We start from the raw sequence: 27036 nt of genomic DNA on the forward strand, positions 1-27036 counted from the left end.
AGACTTTTTTTTTTTTTAAGTCTCCACGAGACTAACAGAGTCACATAATCATCAGATGGTGCAATCTCTCCTTTTATTACGTTTGACTATCACAAGAGCATTTGTGACAAATTATAAAATGAAACACTTCTAAAATCTGAAATCAAATACTGAAGGGGGGAAAAAAAAATCACACTAAATCATTTTATTAATTTTCTAATAAGAACACTACAATTTGTCATATTCTTCCTTTTTGTTTTACTCTTTCTAGAACAATTCTAAAGTTGAGGTATAAAAGGAGTTCATACAGACTCACAAGTCTGAAAACAGTGGGGGTTATATACAAGAGAAATGGAAAGACAGAGGTAGAGAGAGGGGTAAATACAAGGGAAAGAAGGGAGATACAAATTGACTAATAAAAATCAAAGAAATCAAAGGGTTAAGAAGCCATTTGGTGCTGTGGAAGTCATTTAGTCACTTACAGAATCCAAACAATCATAAGGCTGAAATGTGTCAAGGAGACATACAGTGTATGTATCAACATTACAGGATTTGGACAACTGTATTTAGGCTATATTCACTGTTTATGGTGTGGCACACAAAAACAGATTTTCAGATTAAATGTAAAACAATTTTTTTCTAACAAAAAACCTGAAAAGCATCGACTCCTGTTTGCAAATTTGCTGTCTGTATTTTTTCTTTTTATTAATAATGAAATTACAGGTATCTACATTTTAGATATAACCGAGAGGCTTATTACAGCTCAAAAGAACCAATTTTGTATTTAAACTGCAATTTTCTGTTTCTTGGAATGTTTTGAGAAGGTAAAAATTTCACCAGAATTGGGGAATATTTGGAAAAGTGACTGTATAACTGAGGAAACTTGGAGGAGATTAAGAAAGGAAGTGGATCCATAAATCAATACATGAAATAAAATGTTTATAACCTCAATTCATACAGTTATCTTTCCACAGCACCAAATACAATTACATTTGTATAGCATACATTTCAACCCAAGTATGTAACAAAAGACCTAAATAATATTTTAAACTGATAGTTATTGTGAATCCTGTGATACAAAGGCCAAAAATAAACAGGCATTTCAACCAAACATCAAAACTTATATACGAAAAAAAAGAAAAATTACTGAAACATTACACAAACTGTACAGTGACATCCATTACAACAGGTAGAAAAAGGCGGGGGCGTGATAATTTGGTGTGGCAATAACATTATAAGATACAGTCATATGAACTGCAATGAGTAACAAAACGAGTACTCAGGGTTATCACATGTGATCAGCGTTCAAGCTCAAGTTTTGTTCTGTAACATATGCTTCAACAAAGTCTTGACTGACACTTAAATCTTCATAAGGCTTTACCTTACTATCAAAAATGCTTTGTTATTCACATAATAGCTAATGTATAAAATAGTTCCAAACAATGAAATCACCCAAAATGTTGCAGGGTTGTCTGAAATGTGGGTTAAGAGTTTTGCTACACCCAGGACTGCCTCTTTTTTGGTAACAGAGGAGAGAGAGAAGCCCTTGCCCAATTGGCCATAGAACTAAAGATAAAATAATTGTAGTTTTACCAGAAGGTATTAAAAGATGGGTAAAAAGGAGAGCATTCCTTCTATGCTCACAATCAAATTACAAGTGTGATACGACACTACTCGCCCCACAACGAAAAGCCCCAAAAATCAAATCAACTGAGGCATGACAACACCACACAGAGAGACACAGATACAAATATAATTCCCTCCTCTCCTCAAACTGAGAAGGTGGCTGTGCACCAACTTTAGAGACACAGAGTAGCATTATTACATTACTGAACTTGATATTTTTGGTTTTGGTACAACAGAAGGTTGTAGTGTGTTGCCTCGGGCTCACAAGCTTAAATGTTTCAAGATTGGGGGGAGATCTCAGCTGAACCCCATCTGGTGTGTGATCGGCTGGTGGAAGCACCCAGTCTCTATGTTTACAAAGGTCAGAGGGCACCAGCCATTTTGACTAAGACATCCCAAGAACACTGTACACACGCCCACAGAGACACACACATCATAGCAATACATGATGCACTTTTTTCCTTTTTGGTCTGACTGTAATAATTATACCCTTTATTTTTTGTTAATAAAAATGAAGCTAAAAACTCGGAAGGTTAAATGAAAACAATATCACGCCTAGAAGTCCTACATGCATGGAAGACAGTCACGTTTCTAAATTCATGACACGTTTTGTCCCAATAACACATCAATGCCCCAAAATCTTTCCACCCTTCTTTTATCGTCATTTAGATGCTTTATTGAGCAAATTTTTGGTGGTGGCTGGTGCATTCTTGGTGAAACAGCATTAGAAAATAGCCTACAATCAAATAAACTAGTGGACAGAAAGCAAGAAGTAAAGTCTACAAGCCATCTACCAACACCCTCTATTGGTTAGCAACAAAAAGGGCTATTAGTTACATCCACTCAACCAAAGATGTTGTCCTCGCTCTGCCCTTTCCTCCTCTTCTCATCAGCCCTATTATCACTTGTCCTGCCTGGTTTAGAACAGTGATCCCCTTAACTACCCTTTTACAGGTAGAGACACCCATAACAAGGATGCTAACTTTTGTGCTTGACACATCTTTTATGTCAGCTCACTATGAAAACGACTGTAAAGTTGCAAAGTGTATGTTGTGGAAGGGTCTTTGAAATCTCCAACAGAATGAAACATCGAGCTATAAGGACCAGAAGATACAGTAGTCTCTTGTATTGAGTTGGCAGAAGGTGATCTTTGAGGAAGAGATGTGTTGACGACTACTGGGGCAGCACTTTGGTACGAGCAAGGTGAGCAGAGCTCCCTGGTGATCCGTATCAACAGTTTGGCTGTCAAATGCCAAGGCTTCAAGAGATACAGGCAATCACACACAGTTTTCCAAAGCAAAGGGTTAAGTGCAGAGGTCAACAGCACGTGAACAAACTGTGTAAGTACTGTGTGAAGTTAACGTGCATATACACATAATGTACAGACATCATGATCATCTACACAGCTGGGTGAGTGGTCTTCAGAAATGTCCTTAACAGAACATGTTTTCTCAGCCTCAGTAAACTCCAACCCCCTTTCAAATCTGAGTTACGAAGCGTTGAGCATTAGGGTAGAGCTGAATTCAGAAGAGCTGGATGGAGAAGTCCTCCTAGCTACTGTTCGGCTGTCCTGTGTTCCAGCACAGTGTGTTTATGAAATGCAAATAAAGCCTTGTGTGGCCATCTAGTTGAGTAGAGAGACAAGAAAGTAGTGAAGAGAAAAAAAATAAAAAAAATAAAAGAGGGACTGAAGATGGTAGTCAGAGCAAACTGCGGTGGGACTGAAGTGATGGCAGGAAGAGCCAACAGATCAGTTGGAGGTGTCGGAGTGGACACTGCCAGGAGGACCGGGAGGGGAGGTAACCGAGGGGAGGTTGGTGGTGTCCTGCCAGCTGTTAGCCTGCAAAAAGCAACAGAGGAAGGATTCTACATGAGAAGGGAGGCTTTAATAAATAACAGTCTTAATCAGCTACATTTGTGCTTAGTAATCAAAGGATGCATCCGCAAGACAAAATGGTTCAAATAATAGGGAACCACTTTGTTAAAACACAGTACTGCTTCTTCCTGGTTTTCTGAATGTACTAAGTGAAGGTGCTCCAGAACATGTTTACAGTAACTCATGTTTTAGCATGTTTTAACTTGCAGTGGGTATTACTGAAGTAATAGAAGTAAAGTTACCAACCTGTTTCTAAAAAAAAAACAAAAAAACAATAGGTGCACAACATCAAAACAGAACACACTGATTTGTAAAACATTTAGTTTATGTACAAGTTCAAAACTGAAAAGAACTCTCCACACACACATTTGCAAAAATCAATAAATCCTGGCACATACAACCCCACATTTAATTTAAACTGGAGGGCAAAGCAAAATTTCTCTCTTTCTCTGCTGTTACTTTTCCTGCATGAAGCAAAGTTTATTTTTCTTCTTACATTCATATATTTAGTCATTTTCTTAAGTAACCAAGTCAAAAGCTAAATGAACTGAAACTCAGCGAAAGTGCTTGGATTTCATCGACCTTTAAAAAGTTGACAATTTCAACACAATTAAAATGTTCTATACTTTAAGAGCACTGTACAGAGCAGTATTCTGGCATCCCAAATACTTATTGATCAGCTACACCACATGAGTTTAAGTTGGTACTCACATCCAGGCGATGAGGGGTGTAGAGGCCACTACCTGACAACTCCTCATAGCCGCCCGTCAGGTGTGTAGCAGGGTGCAGGGTATCCACCTGTCAGAGACAAAACATTTAAAACACACACACACACACACACACAGTTTAGCACAATTAGACAAATATTTTTTCCACAGACTGACCAGTGAAGTTACAGCATCCACAAACCTCTCCTGTAGGCATCAGAGCCAGACTGCACTACTCAAAAATACAGCTCATCTACTACCCTGTTTCAGTGCGAGCACTAAAATTTGCAGCTCACCAATCAGCTTCATGACTCTCCATTAAACCACTTATGGTCTGAATGAAAGACTGCAGCTGAAGCCAAAATGCAGTGCTTTACCTCCTCTTATACTGGTGCTTAACAGAAGAAATCTGTGGATCCATCCAAAACAACACAATGACAATTCTTTTCACAGACAAGTAACAAGAACAATTCACTTTAATAAAATCTCTTCTGCATCTACGTGAGTATGGTGCACATTACTCCTATGAATTCAACACCTTTTCCAAATGCTAGGATTCTGTATAAAATGCAAATAAAACAGAATGCAATGATTTGCAATAACTAAAATTCTATACAAGTGAAAGTTGAATGAAGATTACATATCACATACCGTACTATAATTTGGATTTTTATTGACACGTGGTAACAAAATGCAGTAAAATGACAAGAAAACCACAAACCAATAAATTTAATTGGCAACAGGTCCCTTAACAGGATATGTGCATGTTTGGAGCAACATGTGCTTCGATCTAAGCAACATCCTTTTCAAGGAAAGCCTTGCTTATTTTGGAAAGACAGTGCCAAGCTACATTGTGCATGAATTACTACAGCTTGGCTCCATAATAAAAGAGTCCAGATGCTGACCTGCCCTGCCCGCAATCCAGATCTGTTACCCATTGAAAATATCTGGCAGAGAACAAACAAAAAAGTAAAATAAAGAACACCCTGAAATGTTGAGCAACTGAAATACTAAAGCAAGCAAAAATGGGTAAACAATTCCTTTTCAAAATTACAGTAACTGGAGAAGAGGTGATGCAATAGTCACAAACATGCCCTGTGTCTCCGTTTCAGCATCTGGCTTGCTGGTTTTGTACAATTCTCAATTAAATATAAGGCTTAAATTGTCTGCTGATATCTGCATTCTGTTTTGTTTACATCTTACATAGTGACCCAGTGTTTTTGGAAATGGGTTTTATATAAAGACACGGGATTTTTGGAACACTTGGGGGAAAACAAGGACTGAAAAAGGCAGGATACTGTGACACACTTGGAAATATAGGACAACCTAGACATAGAGAAACAGATGATTAACCAGAGGGACTACAGGATCAATCCCCAGACCTGGTTTGTAGGAATATACCAGCTGCATGAAGACAACTTTGTGAAGAACCCCGATGACCCCACACAGACGTTTCCATATTGAACCGGGTCCTATGCTTGCTGAACATGTGACACAAACTACATTACCTACATTCTCATGAGTAAAGGCAAATGCTCCTCAAGGTTTCCTCTACATAGGTCTGTGTGGAGCAGGAGTCAGTGGTGATAAAGACAAAGCCAAGGGGAGGAAATGAGGAGAGGTCAAAAGGAGCTAGCCTAAGGGAAGATATCTGGGGAAGTGGGGTGGCTAGGTTAACAGCATTGAGGGCAACTGCCAACTCCACAGCTGTCCTCAGTGCATACCTGTAGAGAGGGGGCGATGTTGAGACCCTCCCCGTTGAGGGAACGTAGGCCAAGGTAGGTGTCGCTTGTGTGAGATAAGCTGAATGACCCTGGTGACCCTGCAGGCAATGTATATCCAATAGCCAATCAGCCTCACCACGTTGTAATGGACTCAAAAGGTTACCATTGCTCAGGGACAACGCTTTGAAAATCAGGGTCATTGTTACTATTTTCTCATATTTATAAAACCTAAAGGAAGATTCTGCGCAGAATATGCTTCAGTGTCCACTAACTGGTGAAACAGCAAAACATCAACACAAATACCTTTTTGTTTTGAAATAAGTCGGTTTTGTTATCTCCATGTGTAATGCCTGCACTAAACCGGTATTTCCACACCACTACAACGGGGCCTTTTGAAAATGTAGCTGACTCAGTTTCAATGTGAAAACTCCAGGATTGCGTTTTAGTCCAGATGGCCTGAAATTTAAAGCTCTGGAAATGATGGCACAGACAGCTGCATTTATCCTGGGTCTTATTAGATGAAATTAAGACGAAATTAAGCCAAAAAGCTAAAATTCAAAAGGAAAATGTATGTTTCAGTACACAGAAGCCCCAAGAAGGGAAGCGATTAAATGAACCAGAGCCTCTACCTAAAAAGGTCCACTTAAGCTGCTTGCATATATAAGTTTAAAGATTTTTGTAGACCACTCCAAAAACAGTTCAAGAAAAAAAACGAATTAATTATGGGGGACCATTTGTGTCAGTGTATCAACAACATCAAGTATCCTTTCTAATATGCTCTACATCCCTGTAACATTAAAGTCGCAATGTAAGTATTATCATGTCAGGATCTCTGTACGTAAATTAACTATGAAAGTAAAACATTCAACATAGCACAGGTCTGAATACACAAAGTCACAATGACAGACTGTAGATATTAATTGAGAATCTTGCACATAAAATTTTGTACAACACTTCAGACAGGTGAGTGCTCAGAGCCGCATTTTATAAGCTACAGTTTAGTGCTGTCACTACTAGAGTTACGAAATGTACCATCTACATTTTACATGTGTGTATGGATGCAGTCCCATATCTACATACAGAACATATCATTAAAAAATACAAAACTATAAAAAAATACAGCAACTGGGGTAATAATGCATTATGACATAATGCATAACATAATGCATTATGTCATTTCAATATTGCTTACAGAGCATAATATCCTGTAAGTACTGTGGCTCATTCCATTAAAAGGTAATTTATGTTTGAATGACAAAATATAATTACTTAAACAGATTGGTGAAGGAACTGCTCAGAAAATATAAGCATATAGTTTCTTGTAAAATATTTGGATAAGCAAGGTTCTCTAGAAAAATAAACAAGCTGAAGGTATGTGCCCAAATTTTCCAAATGGTACACGCAATTTTCTGTTTCAGAATGTAAAAGTGCATACTATGGTACTGCCTCAATACTGATTATTATAACTAATGTAATATGTACCAGCATACATCCTTCTTTCTATGAGATCATTTCAGAGAACTACAAACACTTAGCGTGGTAGCTGAGTGAGACCTTATTTGCAGTTTGCATTGTGAATTTTCCTGTGAACCATTATGTCAGTCCACTATACACTCATCCTGTGGTCCAGTTATGCAAGGACAAAAGCTTATACAAAGGAAGAGAAGCTTGTTAACAAGAAAGGTGAAGCCTATGTGGGTAGAAGAAATGGAGCATGCGGTACCTGAGTTGGGCGTTGCCGGAGAATTAGCCTGGCTGGCCTGCGCCGACACATTGGCCGCATCCACCGCTGTTTTAACTGCGTAGAGGTTCGCTTCCTCCTGAAACTTACCAATATTCTTCTTGTAGCGTATTCTCTTGTTGCCAAACCAATTAGAGACCTGAGGACCAGACAGATGTCATTTGCATTTATTTTATCTGCCGTGCATCTCATCTGTTGGCACCCCCACCCCACAATTGTTTAGTTATTCAGTCTTATTTTACTTATATAAAAAAAAAAATGAAGGGGTTTTAAAAAATAAAGTACAGACACTGGCTAAAATCCTGGATTCAACAACTATATATTCTCTACTCTATACCGGATGACAGTTATGTTGGCAACTCACCTGAGACACAGTGATCCCACACTTCTTGGCAAGTTCCTCCTTGGCTTCCTCACTTGGATAAGGATTAGAAAGGTGGGAGTAGAAATACTCGTTCAGCACCTCCGTAGCTTGCTTGTTAAAGTTACGCCTCTTACGTCTGAGAGACAGAGAAAGAGAGACAGCAAGATAATGACCAGTATCTTTGGAATGTGCATCTGATAAAACAATCATTTCTAAGTGCTCAGATCATTTCTGCCCACAGGAAGGTAACCAGCCAGTCAACACACAGATGATAAACATATCATGTAGACCCACACAGACAGACCTGGCATCAAGGAAGCGTGAGCGCAAAATCATCACAGCCTCACAGGTGCTCTGTTTGAGCTGCATCTGAATGGAGCTGAACTTGCGGTGGATTATGGCCACCATGCGCTCAATCTCCTTGGGAGAGATGGGCCGTGTGCGAGACTGCTCTCTCAGCAGGTTCATTACATGGTTGGTGAACTCACTACAGGCCTGGAACAAAGAGAGAGGAAGGGGGAGAGAGAGCAGTTGAATACTATTGTCAAAAGAAGGACAAAGCACAAATTCTGCCCAGTGCCAGTGGGATCGTTTTGAAGCATCTGCTTTCAGACTACTCTGAATAACAATATAGCATCTGATAATAGAAATTATTAAACAAATACATTCTTTTAAAACAAATATTAGATACTTTGTTCCCGTTTTAATTCCTGTACATTTTTTTTCCATGTGGACCTAAAATATATAATTTCCCAGTGCACTAGAAAATAAACTGGACACTTCTTTTGTCCATTGTACTTTTTGTCTATTACACATCACTAGCCCTGTTGAGCAGTTTCACAAATGTATCTTGTTTTTCCAGTTATCTTGTGTTTGACCAAACAACAAACAAAGTCACTTTTCATCTTACGGTCAAGGGTTGCCAAAATGTTTTTGTGTACAAGCAAGGAATGTGTCACATATGCATGTCCCCGATGTGCATTCAGCACAAACCTGCTCATACTTCTCCAGCTCGGAATGATATATCTGGCGGATCTGAGCAAGCTTGGCTCTGTAGTCAGAGTGTTCGATGCTGCTGTCGGTGGGGGAGCCTCCGGCTGCCGCTGCAGCTGCAGCCGCTGCAGCCGATCCGCCGCCCTTTTCTGGTCCTGACACACCCTCCGCTAGCAACATATTGTCCAGCCGCATGATCTGAGGATCTGGGGGGTCCTCCTCCTGCACACCTCGTATACTCAGAACTGGAAAAAAAGAGAGACAACTTGATTTAGGCAGATAAGGTTAGCATTTACCTGTCTGAGAAAACACCTGCTAAACTACTCATCTAGATCTAAGAAAACCTGTTGGTTAAAAAACAAACAACAAAAACAAAAAACCAAAACATACACACACACGCAGAGAAAAAGACAGACCATACAATTTTCCAAGCGAAGGTATACTGCTGTGGCTTATAGGAATGCACAGAAAGACAATAAATCATTGCTAAAATTCAAAGAAGTGGAGTACTGTCAAAACCCAGTCACAAGTTTCTCCCCTGAGTCATTGCTATGAATGCCTGACTGAATTCTCAATAAGCCTGAACTTCCTCTAAACCAACAGCAGAGGGCAGTGTGGTCCCTCAGTGGCACACTGCCAGAGATAAGGGCATGAGGCATGGGACCAGTAATAGGAGTGCATGTGCTGTCACTATGAGCCCCAGTGGCCATAAGTATAGTTATCAGTCGCTGCTCTCCACCACTGTATTATACCAGGACCTCTGTCAGCCTGCAGCCATGCTCTCATCTCTCTCTCCCCCTCACACATGTGCACAAACACATACTCCCTTAAAGACACCTTTGTTACAGAAAAGTTTTAACTCCAGACAACCATCTTTTCTTCAGAGCCTGGAGCTTTTAACACTTAACTAAATTCAATTTCACTTGCCCCCCCTTTTTTTTTTTTTGCCTCTCAATCATTCAACTTCAAAAAGTAAGAGTAGAAACTTGGCACCACAATTTAGTGTCTCGAGCTGAACGTTTACAAACTGTTACATTTTTTGGGAAATCTTATACATTATATTAATAACAATGCATGAATTAAAGAATCGTTTTTTATTGCTGTGATTAAAAGACTGAATTTAAAAAATAGCTATGAATGCCTATTTGACTTTAAAAGGAAAGAAAAAAAATTCTGACAGCAATTTTTTCTCTTTTAATCTTTTGACCATAAATGATTTAAAAAAATAATAAAATAAAAATACATTTTCTGTTTCCCATCACTTTAAAGTGAATATTCTGACTGTTGGTCACAGAAATCAAGCCATTTAAGGACATAAAAAAAAACAAAACAAAACAAACTAAGGAATTATGATGCCCCCCCCCCTCCCCCTCCCTACTACTAATAATCTAACACACCTAAGCTTTTGCACAATAGTAAAATAAATACATTTAAGGTCATATTTACATTATGATTGGAAATATTGATTCATAGTCACATATAAAACCAGTACTGTAACCACATTTATGTTGATCTTTGTAACTTGAGACTAAAGGAAATAAAAAAAGAAAAAATTGAAAACAGACAAAGTTAACAGGGATTTTAAGGGAGACAGATTCTACGAGTATGGATGATGAGATTAATCCCTGTGGAAACTGAGTGGCATTAGGCACTTGTCTTCCTTAAGGATTACTCTAGTTTGTCAGCGTATCAAAGTTCAGTTCTTATGAGACCTGTGAGTCTTCACTTGGAGTCCTTAAGGGTCGCAATGAAAAACAAGTTTTCCGCAGCTGTGGAGAAGTCAAAGCTAACAAATGACTGGAGCTGTAGTGTAGGGTAACAGATGTGAAGAAATGAGGACAAAAACAGTTTTGCTTAAATTTTCCTAGTGCAATGGAGCAAATGAGTTTTTTTCTTTTTCATAACTTCTTTTTGATAAATGAGTCTGTTCCACCATTTTACAAGGCCGTAAGTAGTCAAGTGTCCAACTTTCCCCATTTCCTACCCTTCACTTTTTTTATTTCTTGTTCCTTCTTGCCTTTTTCTTTTCCCTCTGCTTAGGTCTCTTCTCTCTCCAAGGCACATTCCTGCTCTGCTGCTCCCCCATCTCAGGGCTCAGGAATGCAGCAGACCCAGCCGCCTGAACTAATGACCCTGATTCGCCCATCTCTTTCCCTCCTCTTTTTCCTTTCTTTTCTGTAATTCACAAAAGAACTGTACAATTTTTAGCTATGTGAAGTATATCCAAATTGCATATCAATGGCAAGATCTTTTTTGTATCCAATATATTAATGGTTACGCAATTATTAGTGTTGCCTAAGTTTTATGTATGCCGATTATAACTACATAACTATGTGTAGTTATGCTTTGTTCTTTACAGCCCATTTACAGAGATGTACAACTGACCTACAGTTAAGAGGGCAACTGTGGCTCTTGAAGCTTCTCACCTCTTTCCCCCTCCCTTTTGCCCCCACTCATTATGGCCCCCCAGCTGTAGCCTAATGCCCCTACATTCCCCTAATTACTCCAATTAAGCTGTGATTATCCAGAATCACACTCATGCACAGTCTAGTGGTCTAGTGGTATTATAGCATCTGTTAAGATGACTTAAGATACCACGCAGAAGAGAACACCATATGACACAGACACATATAAAGACTTTTTAAAGAACAATTTAAAAAGTCCTTGACTCTGAAGCCACCAATACAACTCGTGAAAACTAGAAACAACAAAGAGTCTTCAGGTCTGAAAGCTGGCTGCATATTAGAACCTAAACAGTGTTTCCATTTGATCAAATGTATCCCAATACCCGACTGGGTCTATTACCGAGAAGCTAAAACTCAGCAGTGCTATAAGTAATAGTACTTAAATTCACCTTTAAAAATAAATAAATAAAAAAAATAGTAAGACTGCTTAAGGCCCATACGCTGCATTCAAAGATCTTAGAAATCACACTATTATGCACACGTTACCAGCCAAGCTGGGCGGTGTGGTATTGAGAGACGAAGCGAGCAACACATACTATGAAATATTCAGGGTATCCAGCTGGGCTTTCACTGCATACATAATCATTCTCATTTCTGCACAGCCAATGTGGAAATGGTGTGCTGTGCAGACAACACAATATATGAAGTGCTGCAGGTAAGGGTGAACAACCTAACCAGTAGTATAGTGCTGTACATTAACTGTAATGCCTTCCACACATAGGCATAGATAAGGCTTAAACGTAATCAGTATATCATTGCTCAGCTCACAGCACAAGCTTTATCCTTGTCTGTCTTTTCCCTCGCTAGCATCCCCTTTTTCACTCCGTCTCCCCAACACACGTCCCCTCCCCCCTCCCTTTCAGCGCACCCCCCTCCCCACACACACACACCTCCCCCAGTGCCCCCCGCCCCCCACCCCCCTGTTCTCCATTTCAGTCGAGTTCTCCATGTGAGCCGCAATCCCTCATGCTGTCAGCCCCCCCCCTCCTTCTCCCTCTCTCTGTAGACAGACAGGATTAGCATTTTAATTGCATCAGCTCCCTTGGGTATTCTCAGCCTTTCACTGGGAGAGAGCAAGGGAGCGGGAGAGAGAGGAGGATAGAGAAGGGGAAAAAAGGGGGAAAAAAGGTAAGGAGAGAGGGTAGAAGGAGAACCAAGGAGAATTGAAAAAAGGAGTCACAGGAGAAGATATGTGTGCGGGAGAGAAAGAGACAGGGGCCACAAATATACAGAATCCAGAGTACAGACGTGCCAGAGCGAGGGAGCCAGAAAGGGAAAAAAAAAGATAGGACTGTGAAAACATCAGTTTTTCCTTTCATTATACGGAATTCAGATAAAGAGAATGGCCCATAGAAAGACTTTTTTTTTTACAATGAAAAAAAAAATTGCTACATAAATATGCTAATTTGACTTATAAAAATGCAGAAACAAATCTCAGCACCAGCTCTGGTGTTATGATAGGTAAACCCATGTATAAAAGACTAAAACTGACTGCAAGTGATAAAATAGCACCTGCGTAATAGAAATACAGTGAAGGGAAATAAGAAGTGGGGCCAATCTATCTATTAAACTACTCTTTCACTATTTTATCAGATGAAAAATAAACAAAACCTCTGGGAAAAATAAACTTCTTCTTGAACTACGCATGACACCAAACGGCAGCTGAAAACCCTCCAGGTTGACTGATTTGATTTCCACAAATTATTTATTAAAAAAACAACAACAACAGTACGGTAAATGCAAGTTTGATGAAACTGGAACAGACTCCTAATTATCTTTTGTTGGATGAGTTTGACTTTCATTCTGCAGAAAAAGAGTGAAATGTACTATTTAAGAGACCAGTTTTCAAACCATGGAATGAAATGCAAACTTTCTATTAATTAAATCCAGATCCATATATGCAATATGACAAATAGTTACCTGGATGCCAAAAGCAATTTCATTACAAAACCATAGGTTATAATGATTAATGTCAATATTCACACCTAACCTCTTCTCTGTGTGAACCATTTTGATTTACCATGCAATTTTGGTAAAAATATGGGTTGCTCAAAAAGGAAAAATAAGACCTGTGTGAACAAAACTGTGCCTTAGGCAGGTTGAAAAATATGGCACTCAAACTGTAAAACTAGCATTAAAAATGAATCACTTCCCTGCTGAGTTTTATGCTAAATGGGCGATGTATAAAAAAACAAAAGTGAAAAGTGTAGTTTTACACAAAAATATTCAGTTATTCTTCTAAAAAGGAAACGTTTTGTACTATTCAGTAATTTTAAGTTTTTTCAGATACAGGATTAATCCTGTAATCGAGTGAGTGATGGCATTTTTTCCATTAGGTCATATGTTACACTTACCTCAAATTTCTTCACAACTAAATTCAAATAAACCCACAACAGCCTTTGACAAGACATGGATATGTTTAATGCAACTAGAGCTATATTTGACCAAAGAAAACCAGACTTGACCAAAACTGAACCTACTCCTCAATTAAGTGTGCTCTACCTGATTTATTTACAACAATATTATTACAATTAATATTTCAGTCTTGGCATTTTATACTGAAGTTGAACTTACCAGTTTATTTAAAAGTTTACACTTGGCTTTTTGATCATATTAACAAAATTCATCACACCATTGGCTTCTTTGACAAATTGTGAATTGTTTGGATTTAAATCAAATTATTGATTAAGTAAAAGGAATTAACTACATTTGAAGCTAATACAAAGAGCTAGATATAAGTTGTGAAAACATTAAAATATTAATAATAAAAACCATTCGTCTCCAAAACAATCAGGTTTTTTAGGAAGCTGAACAACTTAAAAACATAGGCTGTGCATACAACAACCTGTTGTGCTGCCAGCAATGCATAAATATGTTTTGCTACACTTAATTTATCCTGGTGTGATGGCTACGTAGAGCCTATGGCGTAGCCTCGGCAAATGGCCAATGCCATTGCCAGTATTTGTACCTGTGCAAACTGTGGACGTGGTGAGTATAGTTACATTTCCAGGGAAGTGAAGTCAGGTTACAGTTGCGACATACCTACACTTTTCTACACATTTTACACAGGAGTATAAATCCTCTCTTTACCTCACCCATTCAAACCCAAAGTTTAGCTATTAAAAATAAGTAAATGCTAGCAGGTACGGCCTGGCTTTCCAAACATTAAACCTGAACTCTGATTGTTTTGTTTTTTTTAACTAAGAGATTTAAATGAGAGAGATGGTGATTTAAGTTTGTTCAATCAACTAAGTGTATGCAACCCGCAGATATGTTTCTGTGTGGGTGATAAGAAAAGAGAAAAGAAAAAAAAAGAAAAAAGGAGAGAGATATACAAACTACATTTTAAAACCATTGAAGTGAGAAATATAATACAGAATAATATGAGGTTTTCTTCAATAATGAATGGCAGGTTTTCTTCTGTTACTCTAACAGCTGGCACAAAGTTTAAGTTTTTATGGAATGAAAAATCAATTTTTAAAAATCTTTTTAGATTTTAAAAGAAGTAAAAAAAAGAAAAAGCTTTCTGCAAGAAGCCCCTAGCTAAACTGTGATTGCAACTTTTACAGACTGACCAGGGTGCTCCTTCGGACATGAAACTGACACGTTCAGATGCCATCAGATTAATAGAAAGGAGTGCATGTCTGAATGGGGCTTTAATGAGCCCAATCCATATGTCCATTTATACTTTAAGCAGCTCACACTAATCAGCATCTGTTTGGGTAGTTTACAAGAGTCCTGTAGCACACAGCCCCCCACACTGACACAAACACACACTGAGAGGTAAGCATTTAAAGTAAACACTGTGGTTTTACGAAGGTGTGAATTGGAGAATTCACACCTTTAGCAAACAACACTTCAGTCCAACACATCATCAATCAGCCCTTAATTAACTAAACAGAGAGGCTTGGACAAGGACAACAACAAATGCAACACAAACACTGAAGGATATCAATTGTGTTGTCCCTTAATGAAAGATCAACAAAGCTTTTCTTTCTCTAAAATCTATATTTGTATTTTAGGTAAATAATGAAATTAATTTCCGTGACAACAATTACAAACGTAAAAAAAAAAAATTTATATTGCATATATCTTAATCTGAAATATCAACTGTCAGAGCTGGACAATGTAACAAATTTGAATTCCAACGACTATGAAGACAAGAAAATTGGGACTAACTATTGCTTTTTTGGCTTTTCAACACAATGCACTCATTTTGTTTTGAGTTATTAATCAAGCACAAGCATTTCCTGGTACATTTTAGTTCCTACCCAAAAATCCAATGATTATGAAGAGGATCAAAAAGATCTATTTAGAAGAAGAAAAAAAAATCTACAAGGTTTCTACAGATGAATCTGTGAATCATTAACAGTTGTCTGTAATTGCTTTGGTCTCCAGATTTCCATGTTTTACTCCAATTTCAACACTGTCCAAATGAGTTATTAATTGGCCATCTCCCTACCAGCATAAAGGTCAAGGAATCCCTTTGTTAAAACAATCGATAATCATGTAAACTAACTAAGATTACAACTATTCACCAACTTTTGGCATAACAGAGCAGTCATGCTTAGAGATCCAGAGATAAATTTTCAGTCCTTCAAATGTTTACATGCTGAACAGCTGAAATAATCGAAATTTTTGAGGCCAGTCTGGTTTGTTACCCAACTATCACCACAAAACATTGTTTATTGTACATATTTATGATTTCAGGGGGAGGGATGTGCGTTCCATCTCTGCTTTAAGCTTATGCTGATAACACAGACATTAAACAAGCAGACTGTGAGATGCAGTAGGTATACTGGTATTTTCTCACAGCTAGTCATCTGACAAAGCGTGAATTAAACTTCCAGCACAGTTTGTAACCAAACCGAGCTGTTATAGGAATGAATAATACAAGATGTTTTTCTAGACAACATTTTATTGGCAATAAGGTACAATACCTAAAATCTGTAATGTTTAAAGTGCATATTAAGCACAAGCGAGCAGCTGTAATTACATCTCTAATATATCCTGAGTCCAATGCATTTCTGCACATAACAAAAGACAGACATGGAAGAAAAATTTTCTAAATGTCACAGGAGGAAGAGGAGGATGACGAAGAGCACCTAAGCAGGAGGCTTGTTATAGCACTGCTAGGATCTTTCCCCAGTCAACTCTCATCAGGCCAGCTGCCTCCTGTGCTCATTAGCACAGACTCTTAAGGAGCTCCTAAAGACTTTGTGAAAAATGAACGCTCATTTGAGAGGTCGTTAATTTGCACTGTTATGCAAATTAGGTGGCAATTAAGCGATAGATCAGAAGAGCAGTGCCCATTTATAACAAGTGAACAAGCATTATGACACAGTCAGATGGTGCTAGAGCGAAGTGAGGCTACATGGTTAGTCTGAACAGGTTCAAAGTTCCACCCTTGTGAGGAACAAAACCACTGTACCTATAATATGTTTGGCTGGTCACGATAAGAATATAGCAATGGGTTTTACAGCACTATGGATTGAGTCTGTAACCTGCACGCACAAAGATTAGTCTACATTACAACCTGATACTGAAGCGCATACTAATCATGTTCCCAGAATATGGCTTCAATATACATTAACCAACAGTGGTACAATAACTAGCTACACTAATGAAGGCAGCATCCCAATGCATATTGCTAATCTAGGGTGGAACGCATAGCCCCTCCCTCTACCAGCCCTGATGTTTCTATTTCTCCTCTGCATTTATGACATGGTGTGAAATATACAAACATACTGTCTGGGACAGCAATGAGCACTGCTGCAGAGGGGTGGAAGGCACCCATCAATTGTAATTAATTGTTAATTAGTCAGGATTAGGAACTGGGCTCTGACACTCTCCCACCCCACCACCACCAAACTAGTGCAATCCAGCTGAGACCACATTTACATATCTTTAATTAAAGAGATGCCGGCTTCCTTTAAGAGCAAACCCTAAAAGAAAAGTAAGGCGCAGGCATGCTGAGAGGGAGGGCAGATGAGAGGTAGGAGACTTCCCTGTTAATGATCCTCAACAAACACTGATGGGTTACCTTGTTTGGCATAAAACTGATTCTGGGAACTAGCATGGCCTGTTACCAATATTGAAGTAATTACAAGTGTTTCGTTTCAGCAGCAGTTCTACCGGTTATCTCGCTTCAAACAAAAACAAACTAAACATAGTAGTCTTAACAGCAAAGCATTTGGCGAAATGCTTGATCTGTGTTGTCCAATGGTCTCAACTTTTCCAATAAACCCACTGTTCTGGCCATAATGTGTAAATTGTGTTATTAAAACAAAACAACAAAGCACACTCAACCCAGAAAAAAGGGGTACATCCACTAGAGAAAATTCTCATTTCCACCAAAGAGAAACCACTCCCACTGGTGACAACTCTGTCAGAAGGGCCTTTAGAGGGGGGAAAAAAGAAAAGAAAACATACACTGAGAAGTCCATTGGCCCGCACACCATTAGGCCCCTGCTGAAGGTTGGAGAGCTCTGACTCCCCAGTTAGAGTTAGGCTATGTGCGTGTGGGGTGGGGGTGTCTGTCAGGGCCAGGGGTCTGTGTGATATTAGCCGTCTGCCAATCTGGCTTGGGGAATGGACACCAAGTAATTACTCCTTCTCTTACTGCCTCATCAATCTCCCTGTATCGCTCCTGCACCCCCTCAACACACACCCTTATCTTTTTTCATCCTTTTCTGCAAATGAGCCAGGCAAAGAAAAAAACAAAACAATTGAGTGGCAGGACAACACAAATCAAAGCAGATTTCTGAAAAGCCCATCTAATAGTCCTGTACTAATGCATAGTGAAGGTAACTATGAAACAGACTTTTTAAAAGAGAAATCACTGATTTTTTTTGATCAAGTGAGAAAGAAGTTCACCTATTCTCTTTTCAGATTGGACAGATGATAGAACTGAAAATGTAAATTTGATAGTTTCACCTACATTACATTTTAGTCACAATCAATTTCTTATCTTCTTAATGCTTTTGAGTTTAAAAGATGCATGCTTCTCCTCATAAAAAATAATGAAATGCTTCCCTCAGGTTTCTAACAACACATAAAATGTTATGGCTGTTCAAAAATGGGCTCTCTGAAAACTAATAATAATTAAGTCTCTTTAATGAGGCATGGTATTCACTAGACTTTGAAGAACTGTACTCAGTCTGTAGAATACAAACATATAAATCATTCATGTGGTTCTAAAAGGGATTTTCCTTTACAATAATGGGAATATTACCAACTTGATTACACCACTGTGTGACATTCTGTTGTTAGATTTTATGCATGGCCAGGTCCAAAACAAAAAGTTTTTAAAATTAAAGTTAGATTTCTCAAGTTTATAAGGTGTTTAGCCCGGTGGCAAATAAACGTGTAACAACTATGTGCGACATTTACTTGTGTTGTTTCAGTGTTTTTACAACAACAACAAACAGGTCATAATTCACTTAATATGTCAGTGGGTCCATTTGGATTGTGAAATGACATTGTAATGCAAAGAAGTACCTTGAATAATGCAAATAAACTGAAGGTAATAATTTAATTAATGAATTAAAGGACTCTCGCCCGATGACTGACTGAGGCACAAACACTGCACTGGTGTGTCATAAGTTATAGGTAAAAGATAAGGCATGAACAACTTTAACAGTTTATTAAATACCTTAAGAGCTCTGGAAAGAACAACAATAATTATAAACATGGGCATGAGTTATAAAATGCCTGAAAATTAAGACTCTATTCTAAAAATGGAGTGACTAAAAAGTTGTTGTTTTTTTAAATGTGCAGGAAAATGGATTGGAAATGTGGCAGAGCCAAACACCAATTAACCGGTTCCCATAACGCATTGTTTGAATACTGGCACAACTGGGCACGTACCAGAGTAACCGGCTCAGGTTAGCATCACACTGGCTAATAAACTTGATGTTAAATCCTTTTTGTTGTTGCTGAAAGGATTGATGGCCCATAAGATTTGATAATAGATACTTGCATATGATTCACATCCATTAGGGCCAACAATTAGGGGCCAGCAATTTCAGTCTTAGCCAGGTAGGATGGTAGTTAGCTTCTTATAAATGGTGGCAAACTAACTGATGGCACTATGCCACAGAGTTGTTTATCAGACAGCTTATCAACAAGAGTGGCAAGTGTTGGAGTGTGAACTTGTCCAAGTGAGTGGGAGGAGGGAGAGGCTCATTATACCGCTGTGTTGTCTCCAAGCCTAAAAACTATACAGCTCAAATTTCACTTGAAACTCTATTTTTGTTTTCATTTAAAACATTTCCAAAAATAAACAACGTGAATGTTCATGCTTGAAAAACAGGGACTTAAGAAGGTTATCAAAACAGAGTGAGTGACAGATTCACTGTTGTCATGTGTAAAGCACAAGGAATGCATAAAAGTGAGGAGAAATGCCTGAAACATGCCCGAACTGAATTTAAAAAAAAAAAAAAAAAAAACTTCTGAGAGTGAACTGCAGTAGCTTGTGAGAGATTTTGGCATAAGCTGTCCCATTGCACCAAGAGCTATTTTTACAGCAAATACCCATGAGAGCAAGGGGGAACAGAACTGAGTTGAAGCAAAGCCACTGGTTCTCAACTTTGATAATTTCTAGTCTCTTTCCAAGTGCTTTAATATCTTTTTTTTAAGTGTATCTTTAAAAAAGTATTAACAAGAATCAAATTTCACACAAACGGAGGTCATGTTTAATGTGAGAGCTCAGGACAACGCATGCACTGTTGAAAATGAGGGGTGTTTTGGGGTGGTGGCGGTGGGAGGGTGGGGGATACTGGCATTTGCGCAGAACATTTCCTTTACAATGAAAACAATCTAACCAACTGCAGCACTCAAAGGAATTCACCTCCCATCCCCCATGCCCCACCTCCCCTCCTCCACCACCACCATTACATTACCATATCAAAGCCCCGAGTTCAGAGCAAGTCTTCTCTTTCAAGAATGGGAGCGAGGCAGAGAGCGGGAGGGGGAGAGGACAAGACCGAGGCAGTAGGAGTAGACCCAAGACTGAGTTCGCTTTTATCCCTCTTTGGTGTGCGAGTATATGTGCAAGGGAGACAGAGTGTGTATGCGGGTGTGCCAGCTCAAGTCTATGTTTGTTAGCAAGAAAACACTGTAGAAAAATCAGTGGAGATACTAAAGGACTACTGACTGAGTCTTTCACAAGCTGCAATGAAGAGAAGTCAATTCACATTCCAGAGGCAGACAATGGGGCCTACAGGGGGTCTGAGTAGCAGTGAAATGCCAAAGCAGGTACACAGTGCAGTTAGGAGGGCACTTTGTGGCAGATGGCCAGCAGAGTACAGGCAAAGCCACAGATCTCTATATCTCTTTGGTGCCATATTCACCTCAAGCATTAATCTATTGTTAACCTACCCTTATTCCTTGGTCTGTTTTTCTGCTCAGTTTACTGTACAAGTACTCATAGACCCTCTCTGTAGTTTGCAGGGAGACTAAATGTGAAAATCAAAGTGAATGGCATTAGGGTAAATAAGACCACTGGTTGCCTGGGAAACAGTGTACCCTGCCCCACTCACTCAAGCCTAGCCTTTACTTTTCTCCAATCACTGGAGAGCAATAATACATTATTGACAGAGGGCCACAACAGGCAGCAGTGCAGCATTTTCAAATTGTATTTGAACAACAGAGGCTTACAGTTAAAAGATACACAAAGACAGAGACAGAGAGAAAAGCATACAGAACACACGAAGGGAGAGAAACTGACAGAGAGAGTCAGGGGGAGAAGATTCGAAAACCCACACCATTCAAACTAACATAACCATCAATCTGCCATCCATCCCTGGCCTCCTCCTTTGAACGACACTAAAATCTGTCAGATAGCTGACTGGAATAGCTAACAAGATGAGAATAAGCAGCGTGTTTACTTTGAATACACATATACGTAGGTAATAATTTGCATCAGATTATGTGTATTTTAAAGTCAGCATTATTTGTTAAGATGGTGTCACAGTAGTAGCTTTTTAATGTTGTGTTTAGGTAAGAGTACTGCATTTATATGCATAGCAATTTATTCCAAATATACAATTACCCTACACTGTGTGGTGTAGCAGTTTTTATATAGTGGTGTAGAGAAGAAAATCTTTGTACTGAAACGGCATAACAATTTGACTGTAAAGCAATAACCCCTGTGAAGTTTTTCATATCTGCCGGCTTCTGAACAGCTGTGCATAAGCTTTCTATCTGGAACAGGTTTGATGATTTAAACGCAATATAGTGGTTTGTACTAGTAGTACTTGTAGGTGTTTTCCATGCCTTAATATAACAAACATTGTTGACATCAAATCAACTGAGACCATTTTTTGTCCCAAATGTTTATCATCTGGGAACTTACCAAAATGTAAAACTGTGACTGTGTTGCCACAGATGAAACGTGGTAACCAAGTTACAGTCCAATAAGTAAGATAACAGTTGTTAGCATGTTCTGCAAAAGGTTCTGCAGGACTCAAGTTTCAAAGGCACTAATCCACTAAGAATAGTTTCAGCTGGTCAGAGCAAAGTCTGGACGGTAGCCAAAAATAGGTTGAAGAAACTGTAAATACAAGGCCGGAACATACAACACTAAAGCACACATAACACACACACAATGTGTGTTTAATACCTGACAATAAATACTATCAATACAGTTGTGTATGGCACCATTATAACAATAACTTGGTGCTGGGGAATCTGGAAAAGATGCACTACATCTCAACACTGCTACAATTTGTGCAGAGTGGAGAACACAGTAAGGAGTGAAGTACAAACTTACCCGTCTTCTCTTTGATCTCACAGAGAACACTGAAGAGGGCTGGCTTCATTCTGTGACAGTTCAGGGCATGCTTCCTGTAAAAGAGAAGAGGGAATAAGAGGGGGAGAGAGCGAGGAGGATTACAATAAACAGACCTCCATCTCAAGTCATTCCATGTCCTCCTCTATAAAACAGGTAGAGGAGCTGTATGTATTATGAATAGAGCATTTCAAGAATGCCATGCAACTCAGCGGGACAGAGTCATATTGTTTTAAAGGCATTTTCAGTAGCCAAATGCATTTGTCGGTGCAAAAAACATTCCTGATGCATCAATCCGAACTAGCAAGAGTAATGTTGTCATTTGAATGCTTTGCACTATGGGGCAGGTAATGATGCCAAACCTCAAGGTCATCATTACTGAGCACCAGATTTCAGAGTTAATACACACTAATCTAATTTCTTCCTCTTAGAGAAATACTTGTTCCATGATAGTAGACAGTGAGTTGATAGAGATGACTAGGATTAAAATGCAATTTTAATTTAATCAGAGGCATTCTCTTTATTGCCAGACAGGCTAACGGCAATTAAATGAGATAAGGCAAAACTTCTACACTTCAATGTAATCAAATAATCAAAACACCTCAGCAACAGAATTTCCTGCCAAAAAACATCCATGCACCCACACACACACCCATACAGCTCATTAAAAACTGCAAGGATGGAGAAAAGCCCTGATCCTACTACGACCCTAAATGACTTTACACCATTGTTTCATATCTAAACTCTTTTACTGGCAGTGTACAGAAAGAGTGAGTCTGTTAGTTGCTGAGCGAATATGGAGCTATAGTTCAAAAGTTTGTATTCTTTTCCCCACGCATCTGTAATTAACAAAAACATGTTAATTACAGTAAGCATGCAATAGACTACTGTGCCCTGTTAATCAAGTTGAGATGGTCATGGAGGTGTTCTTAATGCCCCCCTCAGTGCTCTTGCAATATTTAATTATCTTGGAATAATGGCTGTAAATTTGTGCACCCTGTGTATTTTTAAAGATTTGACCTATAAATTAATAAATCCATTTGGATGTGCTCAATGGGGAGTTCCACAAATCACCACAGTTACCATTTATAGTAAAAGTGGGTTTAAATAGCAACAATGTTGATATGCAATTACATGAGCAATATACAGTTAATTTAGGTGATAAACAGCAAAGTCAACATGAAGTCTGTTAATAATGAGAATGAATTATGATCCTCCTTATAATAAAGAAATAAAGCATTTCTTTCCATACAACATCACTGATGACACATTCAAAACAACCACATATGAATATGATTTGGCTACACCTGACCTCAACACCAATTCCAGTTGTGAATCTTCACTGCAGTATTAATGAGGGGACTAGAAAATAGTGCACCCACTGTGCAACCTGTTATATGTGTAAGGTATGTGTCTAGCACTAAATGTGTAATTTTATCCACCAATTCAGTCACTGCTGGATTTGAGTTGGGGGGAGGGCTGCCTTCAGCATGGTGGGTATGAGCACGAGGGGGAGAAGGGGGTGCTCATGCGGTCCTGTACTGACCTGTGCTGGAAGTTGAGTGGCAGGCCACCCCCTGCCATGCCCCCCCCTGCTCTCCCTCCCTCTGTGGGGTCGTCTGATCCACCCCAATGCGCCGGCGATTCCTCTGGCCAGTATCTGAACATATGGCGACAGGGTGAGAGGATGAGGGTGGATGGTGCGCAGGAAGTGTACTCTGCAACACCGAGTTCTTGCACTGCCCTGGCCACTCCCCATCCCAACACACTGCCACCCTGCATGACAGGGACGTCATGATCACATGCGAGCCCCCTCAGTAATTAGTGGATCATAACTGAAGGAATGATAGATGTGTGGGCGGCAAACTTTTTCAAAGTTAAGAATTATGTTGATAACAGCCATGGCATCTGCTCTGTATTAACAAATCTATGTGTATCAACATGGTCTGTGTTAGCCTGAATCTGATTATGATTTAGGCTGTTACGTGAGATGTAAAATAGAAAACAGCCAAACAAATACAGACTAACTGCAAGCAAGACTGTCAGTTAATGTTGAGCATACGGTTCTGAAGGTGTTTTATCCTCAGAAACGCCAGACTGTTATTAGCAGGAGTTTAGATCAATACAAGCACACAGGCAGGGACACCTCTGGCACTTCCGCAAGCAGCCACACCTTTAATTTATTTTTCAGAAAACCCTGTTAACACCTCAAAATAATTGTGTTACATGATTTCCAAAACTATATTTGGCTTTTTAAATACAAATACTCATTTTAGACATTATCTTACAGAAAACGACTCAACCTTTTTAAAATTTCAACAAAAATTCTAAGTTGAAGAAACAAAGTAGGAAGGGAAAAAAAATAAAACCTTAAAAAGGAAAAACGAATGTAAAAATGTTTGAATTAATGAAGTGAAGCCCAATTAAGTCTTCAAACTTTTAGTGAAGAAAGGTAATATCCCAATGATCATAGGCTGCCAGTACAGCATCATCCCTCCCCCTCACCACCATCTCATTAATAGAAACTCGATTTGCGGACAGCTGCACTCGCGTACACATTATAGGAGAATTGATTGCACCCAGCACACAATGAAAAGGATGAACACCAGGGAGGGAGGGAGTGAAAGAGGAGTGAATTAATTAAGAGAACCAGGTGGTCAAATGTTGGGTGGAAAATCACTAGCTAATGACACATCACACTGTGGCCACAGTGTTGCAGTGGACGATTGCCTATTGTTGAAATACTGACGCTTCTTTTGAAACTGACCTTGTGCTCCTCAAGCCACATGGCAAATGAGTGTGGGTCAGTCACTCAGTGCAACGCACCATTTCTATAGGAATCATGCTTAAAAAGATACCTCTAACACAAACATCATTTGATGCATCATTTCAATGAGTAATTGCTGTCACAGACGGCACTTGGCTAGTCTGTAAAATTGACTAATCCTTTACCTTAATTTATCCACTCATTTGCACTTCAATACCCAATTTTACTGACACTAATTTGATGTAAACAACATTTCAGATACATACTGATAATTATTCTAATCTAATTTAGAATAGTAATGTTTAAAATGCACAAAAGATTTGGCATCATAACCAGAAGACATAATTACACTTAACTATGGCAACTTGCAAAAAATCCACCATCTTAAAAAGCATTTTTACTTTTGATAATTCTGCGCCATCGATTCATAAATTTTCCTAAGATGCAGTGGGCAGAGGGTTTTTAGATATAAACATATAAAGTTATTACAAAGTATATTTCAAGTTATTTTAAAACAATTTTTCCATACAACGAAAGTACAGGTAAGGCTGCACCAAAGTGTCTATGTGTGCGTTTTAAACGGCAACGACTGACCCAGAAATGGGGTAGTTCTTAAATCTGATACTTCATTGATTACCCAGTTAAGATTAACGATAGCCCCCTAACGTTATTTTAACCATATGGGCATGTATACAAACTACAGTTTGAAAAAACAAAACAAAAAAGCCAATCTGAAGTAACAAAGAGCTTCTAACAAACTACAACACTGTAATGAGACTATTCGAGAGATATTCTAAATGTACTTTAACGTTACTGCTTTAACTGCAAAATACACTGTAACGTGAAGTTGCATTAATGTTGCAATTACGCATTACCTTACGTGAATGTTTCACACAAACAAATGTACCTAAAAACGAAGACATACAACTCACTTTAGCTTAGCTATCATGTGTGGAAAATGGCTCTTCGGTTGTCTTACCTGGCCTGTGCTTCGTCCAGGCTTTCGTCAGTGATGGCCATTATTTGCTGTAGGATATCCCCTATGTCTTGTTGAGGCTGACCGAGGGACTGTTGTTTTCTGACCGAGTCTGGGTCACCAACATCGGCTTGTGCTAGTCCACCTAGTCCGGTGAGACCCGTCATCATCCTGGTCTGGTCATCCATACTTTCAAAGGAAACTCGCCGTTTTCCTCCGTCGAAGAATACACACAAATAGCTAGCCTATTAGCTAGCCAGCAAAGTATTTTCTACGACAAATCATACAACACCGCTTACGGTACCGACAGTGACGATCAGCAAATAATTGGGGGCTGTTGTCATAAAACAGACTATACAAATACGCTTTACATTCGTTTGTCTTTTCCCCCCTCCAGTCAATAAACGCGGCCAGGCTAAAGTTAGCTAACCACCGACTGAAAAGCAGCTAGGTTAGTAGCTGTAGCCCAGCAGAAAAGCAGCAGCAGGGACACACATGCACAGACTGTGTGAGCTTGCCAACAGCGTCTCGCACATTGTCGGAAAAAATGTAAAGCGAAAAAATAAAAGCACGGACGGACACGCGGGTATTAAAAATAAAATCCACCAATTCAAGAAAAAACAAAACAGGATTAATAGAGTTTCAGATCATGTAGCTCCAATCCGAAATCTCCTATCAAAACAGACTACGGTTTGCCATTGTTGTTGATGTCGCGCGAGTACGTGGGATGTTCTTATCTGCGCGAGTGGTGTGAGTCGCCTTGACCATTAAACTCATAGCACCACAGAGTGCGAGCTAGCGGGTGGGTCCATTAGCAGCCCATATAGTACAACAGGAACGAAAGCTAATGATATAGATAACCTCACTACACTGCCACATTACATTTAAAGCACATGCTTCCAGATACTAGAACTGGATTATTCCTTCAGGTGACCAAGCTCATCTCGTGCACGACCTTTACAAATTATAGCCCCTTACGTCACCAGAACTGCTTGTTCTATTGTAATTGGTTAAAGCTTTTTTTTT

At 39.1% G+C, this 27036-nt stretch overlaps 1 protein-coding gene across 4 annotated transcripts; it reads right to left on the reverse strand.

Moving 5' to 3' along the window:
• Positions 1-59: 59 nt before the first annotated feature.
• On the reverse strand, positions 60-26967 carry pbx4 (pre-B-cell leukemia transcription factor 4). Of its 4 annotated transcripts, XM_005745344.2 has the most exons (10): positions 26014-26967; positions 23814-23927; positions 22250-22323; positions 9011-9255; positions 8322-8512; positions 8018-8153; positions 7636-7792; positions 5913-6010; positions 4193-4279; positions 60-3445 (listed from the first exon to the last, which is right to left on the reverse strand). In XM_005745344.2, exons 1-10 carry the CDS (start codon positions 26196-26198, stop codon positions 3356-3358), a joined length of 1377 nt encoding a protein of 458 aa, XP_005745401.1. In that variant the 5' UTR covers positions 26199-26967; the 3' UTR covers positions 60-3355. The 4 variants fall into 4 exon arrangements, with proteins under 4 accessions (XP_005745401.1, XP_005745402.1, XP_013769363.1 ...); XM_005745345.2 differs by lacking the exon at positions 23814-23927; XM_013913909.1 differs by lacking the exon at positions 5913-6010 and having other exon boundaries at positions 3381-3445.
• Positions 26968-27036: the final 69 nt, after the last annotated feature.

Source organism: Pundamilia nyererei, unplaced genomic scaffold (genome assembly GCF_000239375.1).
Source record: "Pundamilia nyererei isolate P.nyererei 1_Seehausen unplaced genomic scaffold, PunNye1.0 scaffold00158, whole genome shotgun sequence".
Taxonomy (NCBI): Eukaryota; Metazoa; Chordata; class Actinopteri; order Cichliformes; family Cichlidae; genus Pundamilia; species Pundamilia nyererei.

What these genes read in the sequence shown, in the direction of transcription:
- pbx4 (XM_005745344.2), bottom strand. Translation starts at nt 26,198, where the DNA reads ATGGATGACCAGACCAGGATGATGACGGGTCTCACCGGACTAGGTGGA. An exon ending in AGCTGGAGAAGTATGAGCAG is followed by an intron (nt 8,513 to 9,010) that starts GTTTGTGCTGAA and finishes TCTTTGTTCCAG; the next exon opens with GCCTGTAGTGAGTTCACCAA. An exon ending in TCCGGCAACGCCCAACTCAG is followed by an intron (nt 6,011 to 7,635) that starts GTACCGCATGCT and finishes CATTGCCTGCAG; the next exon opens with GGTCACCAGGGTCATTCAGC.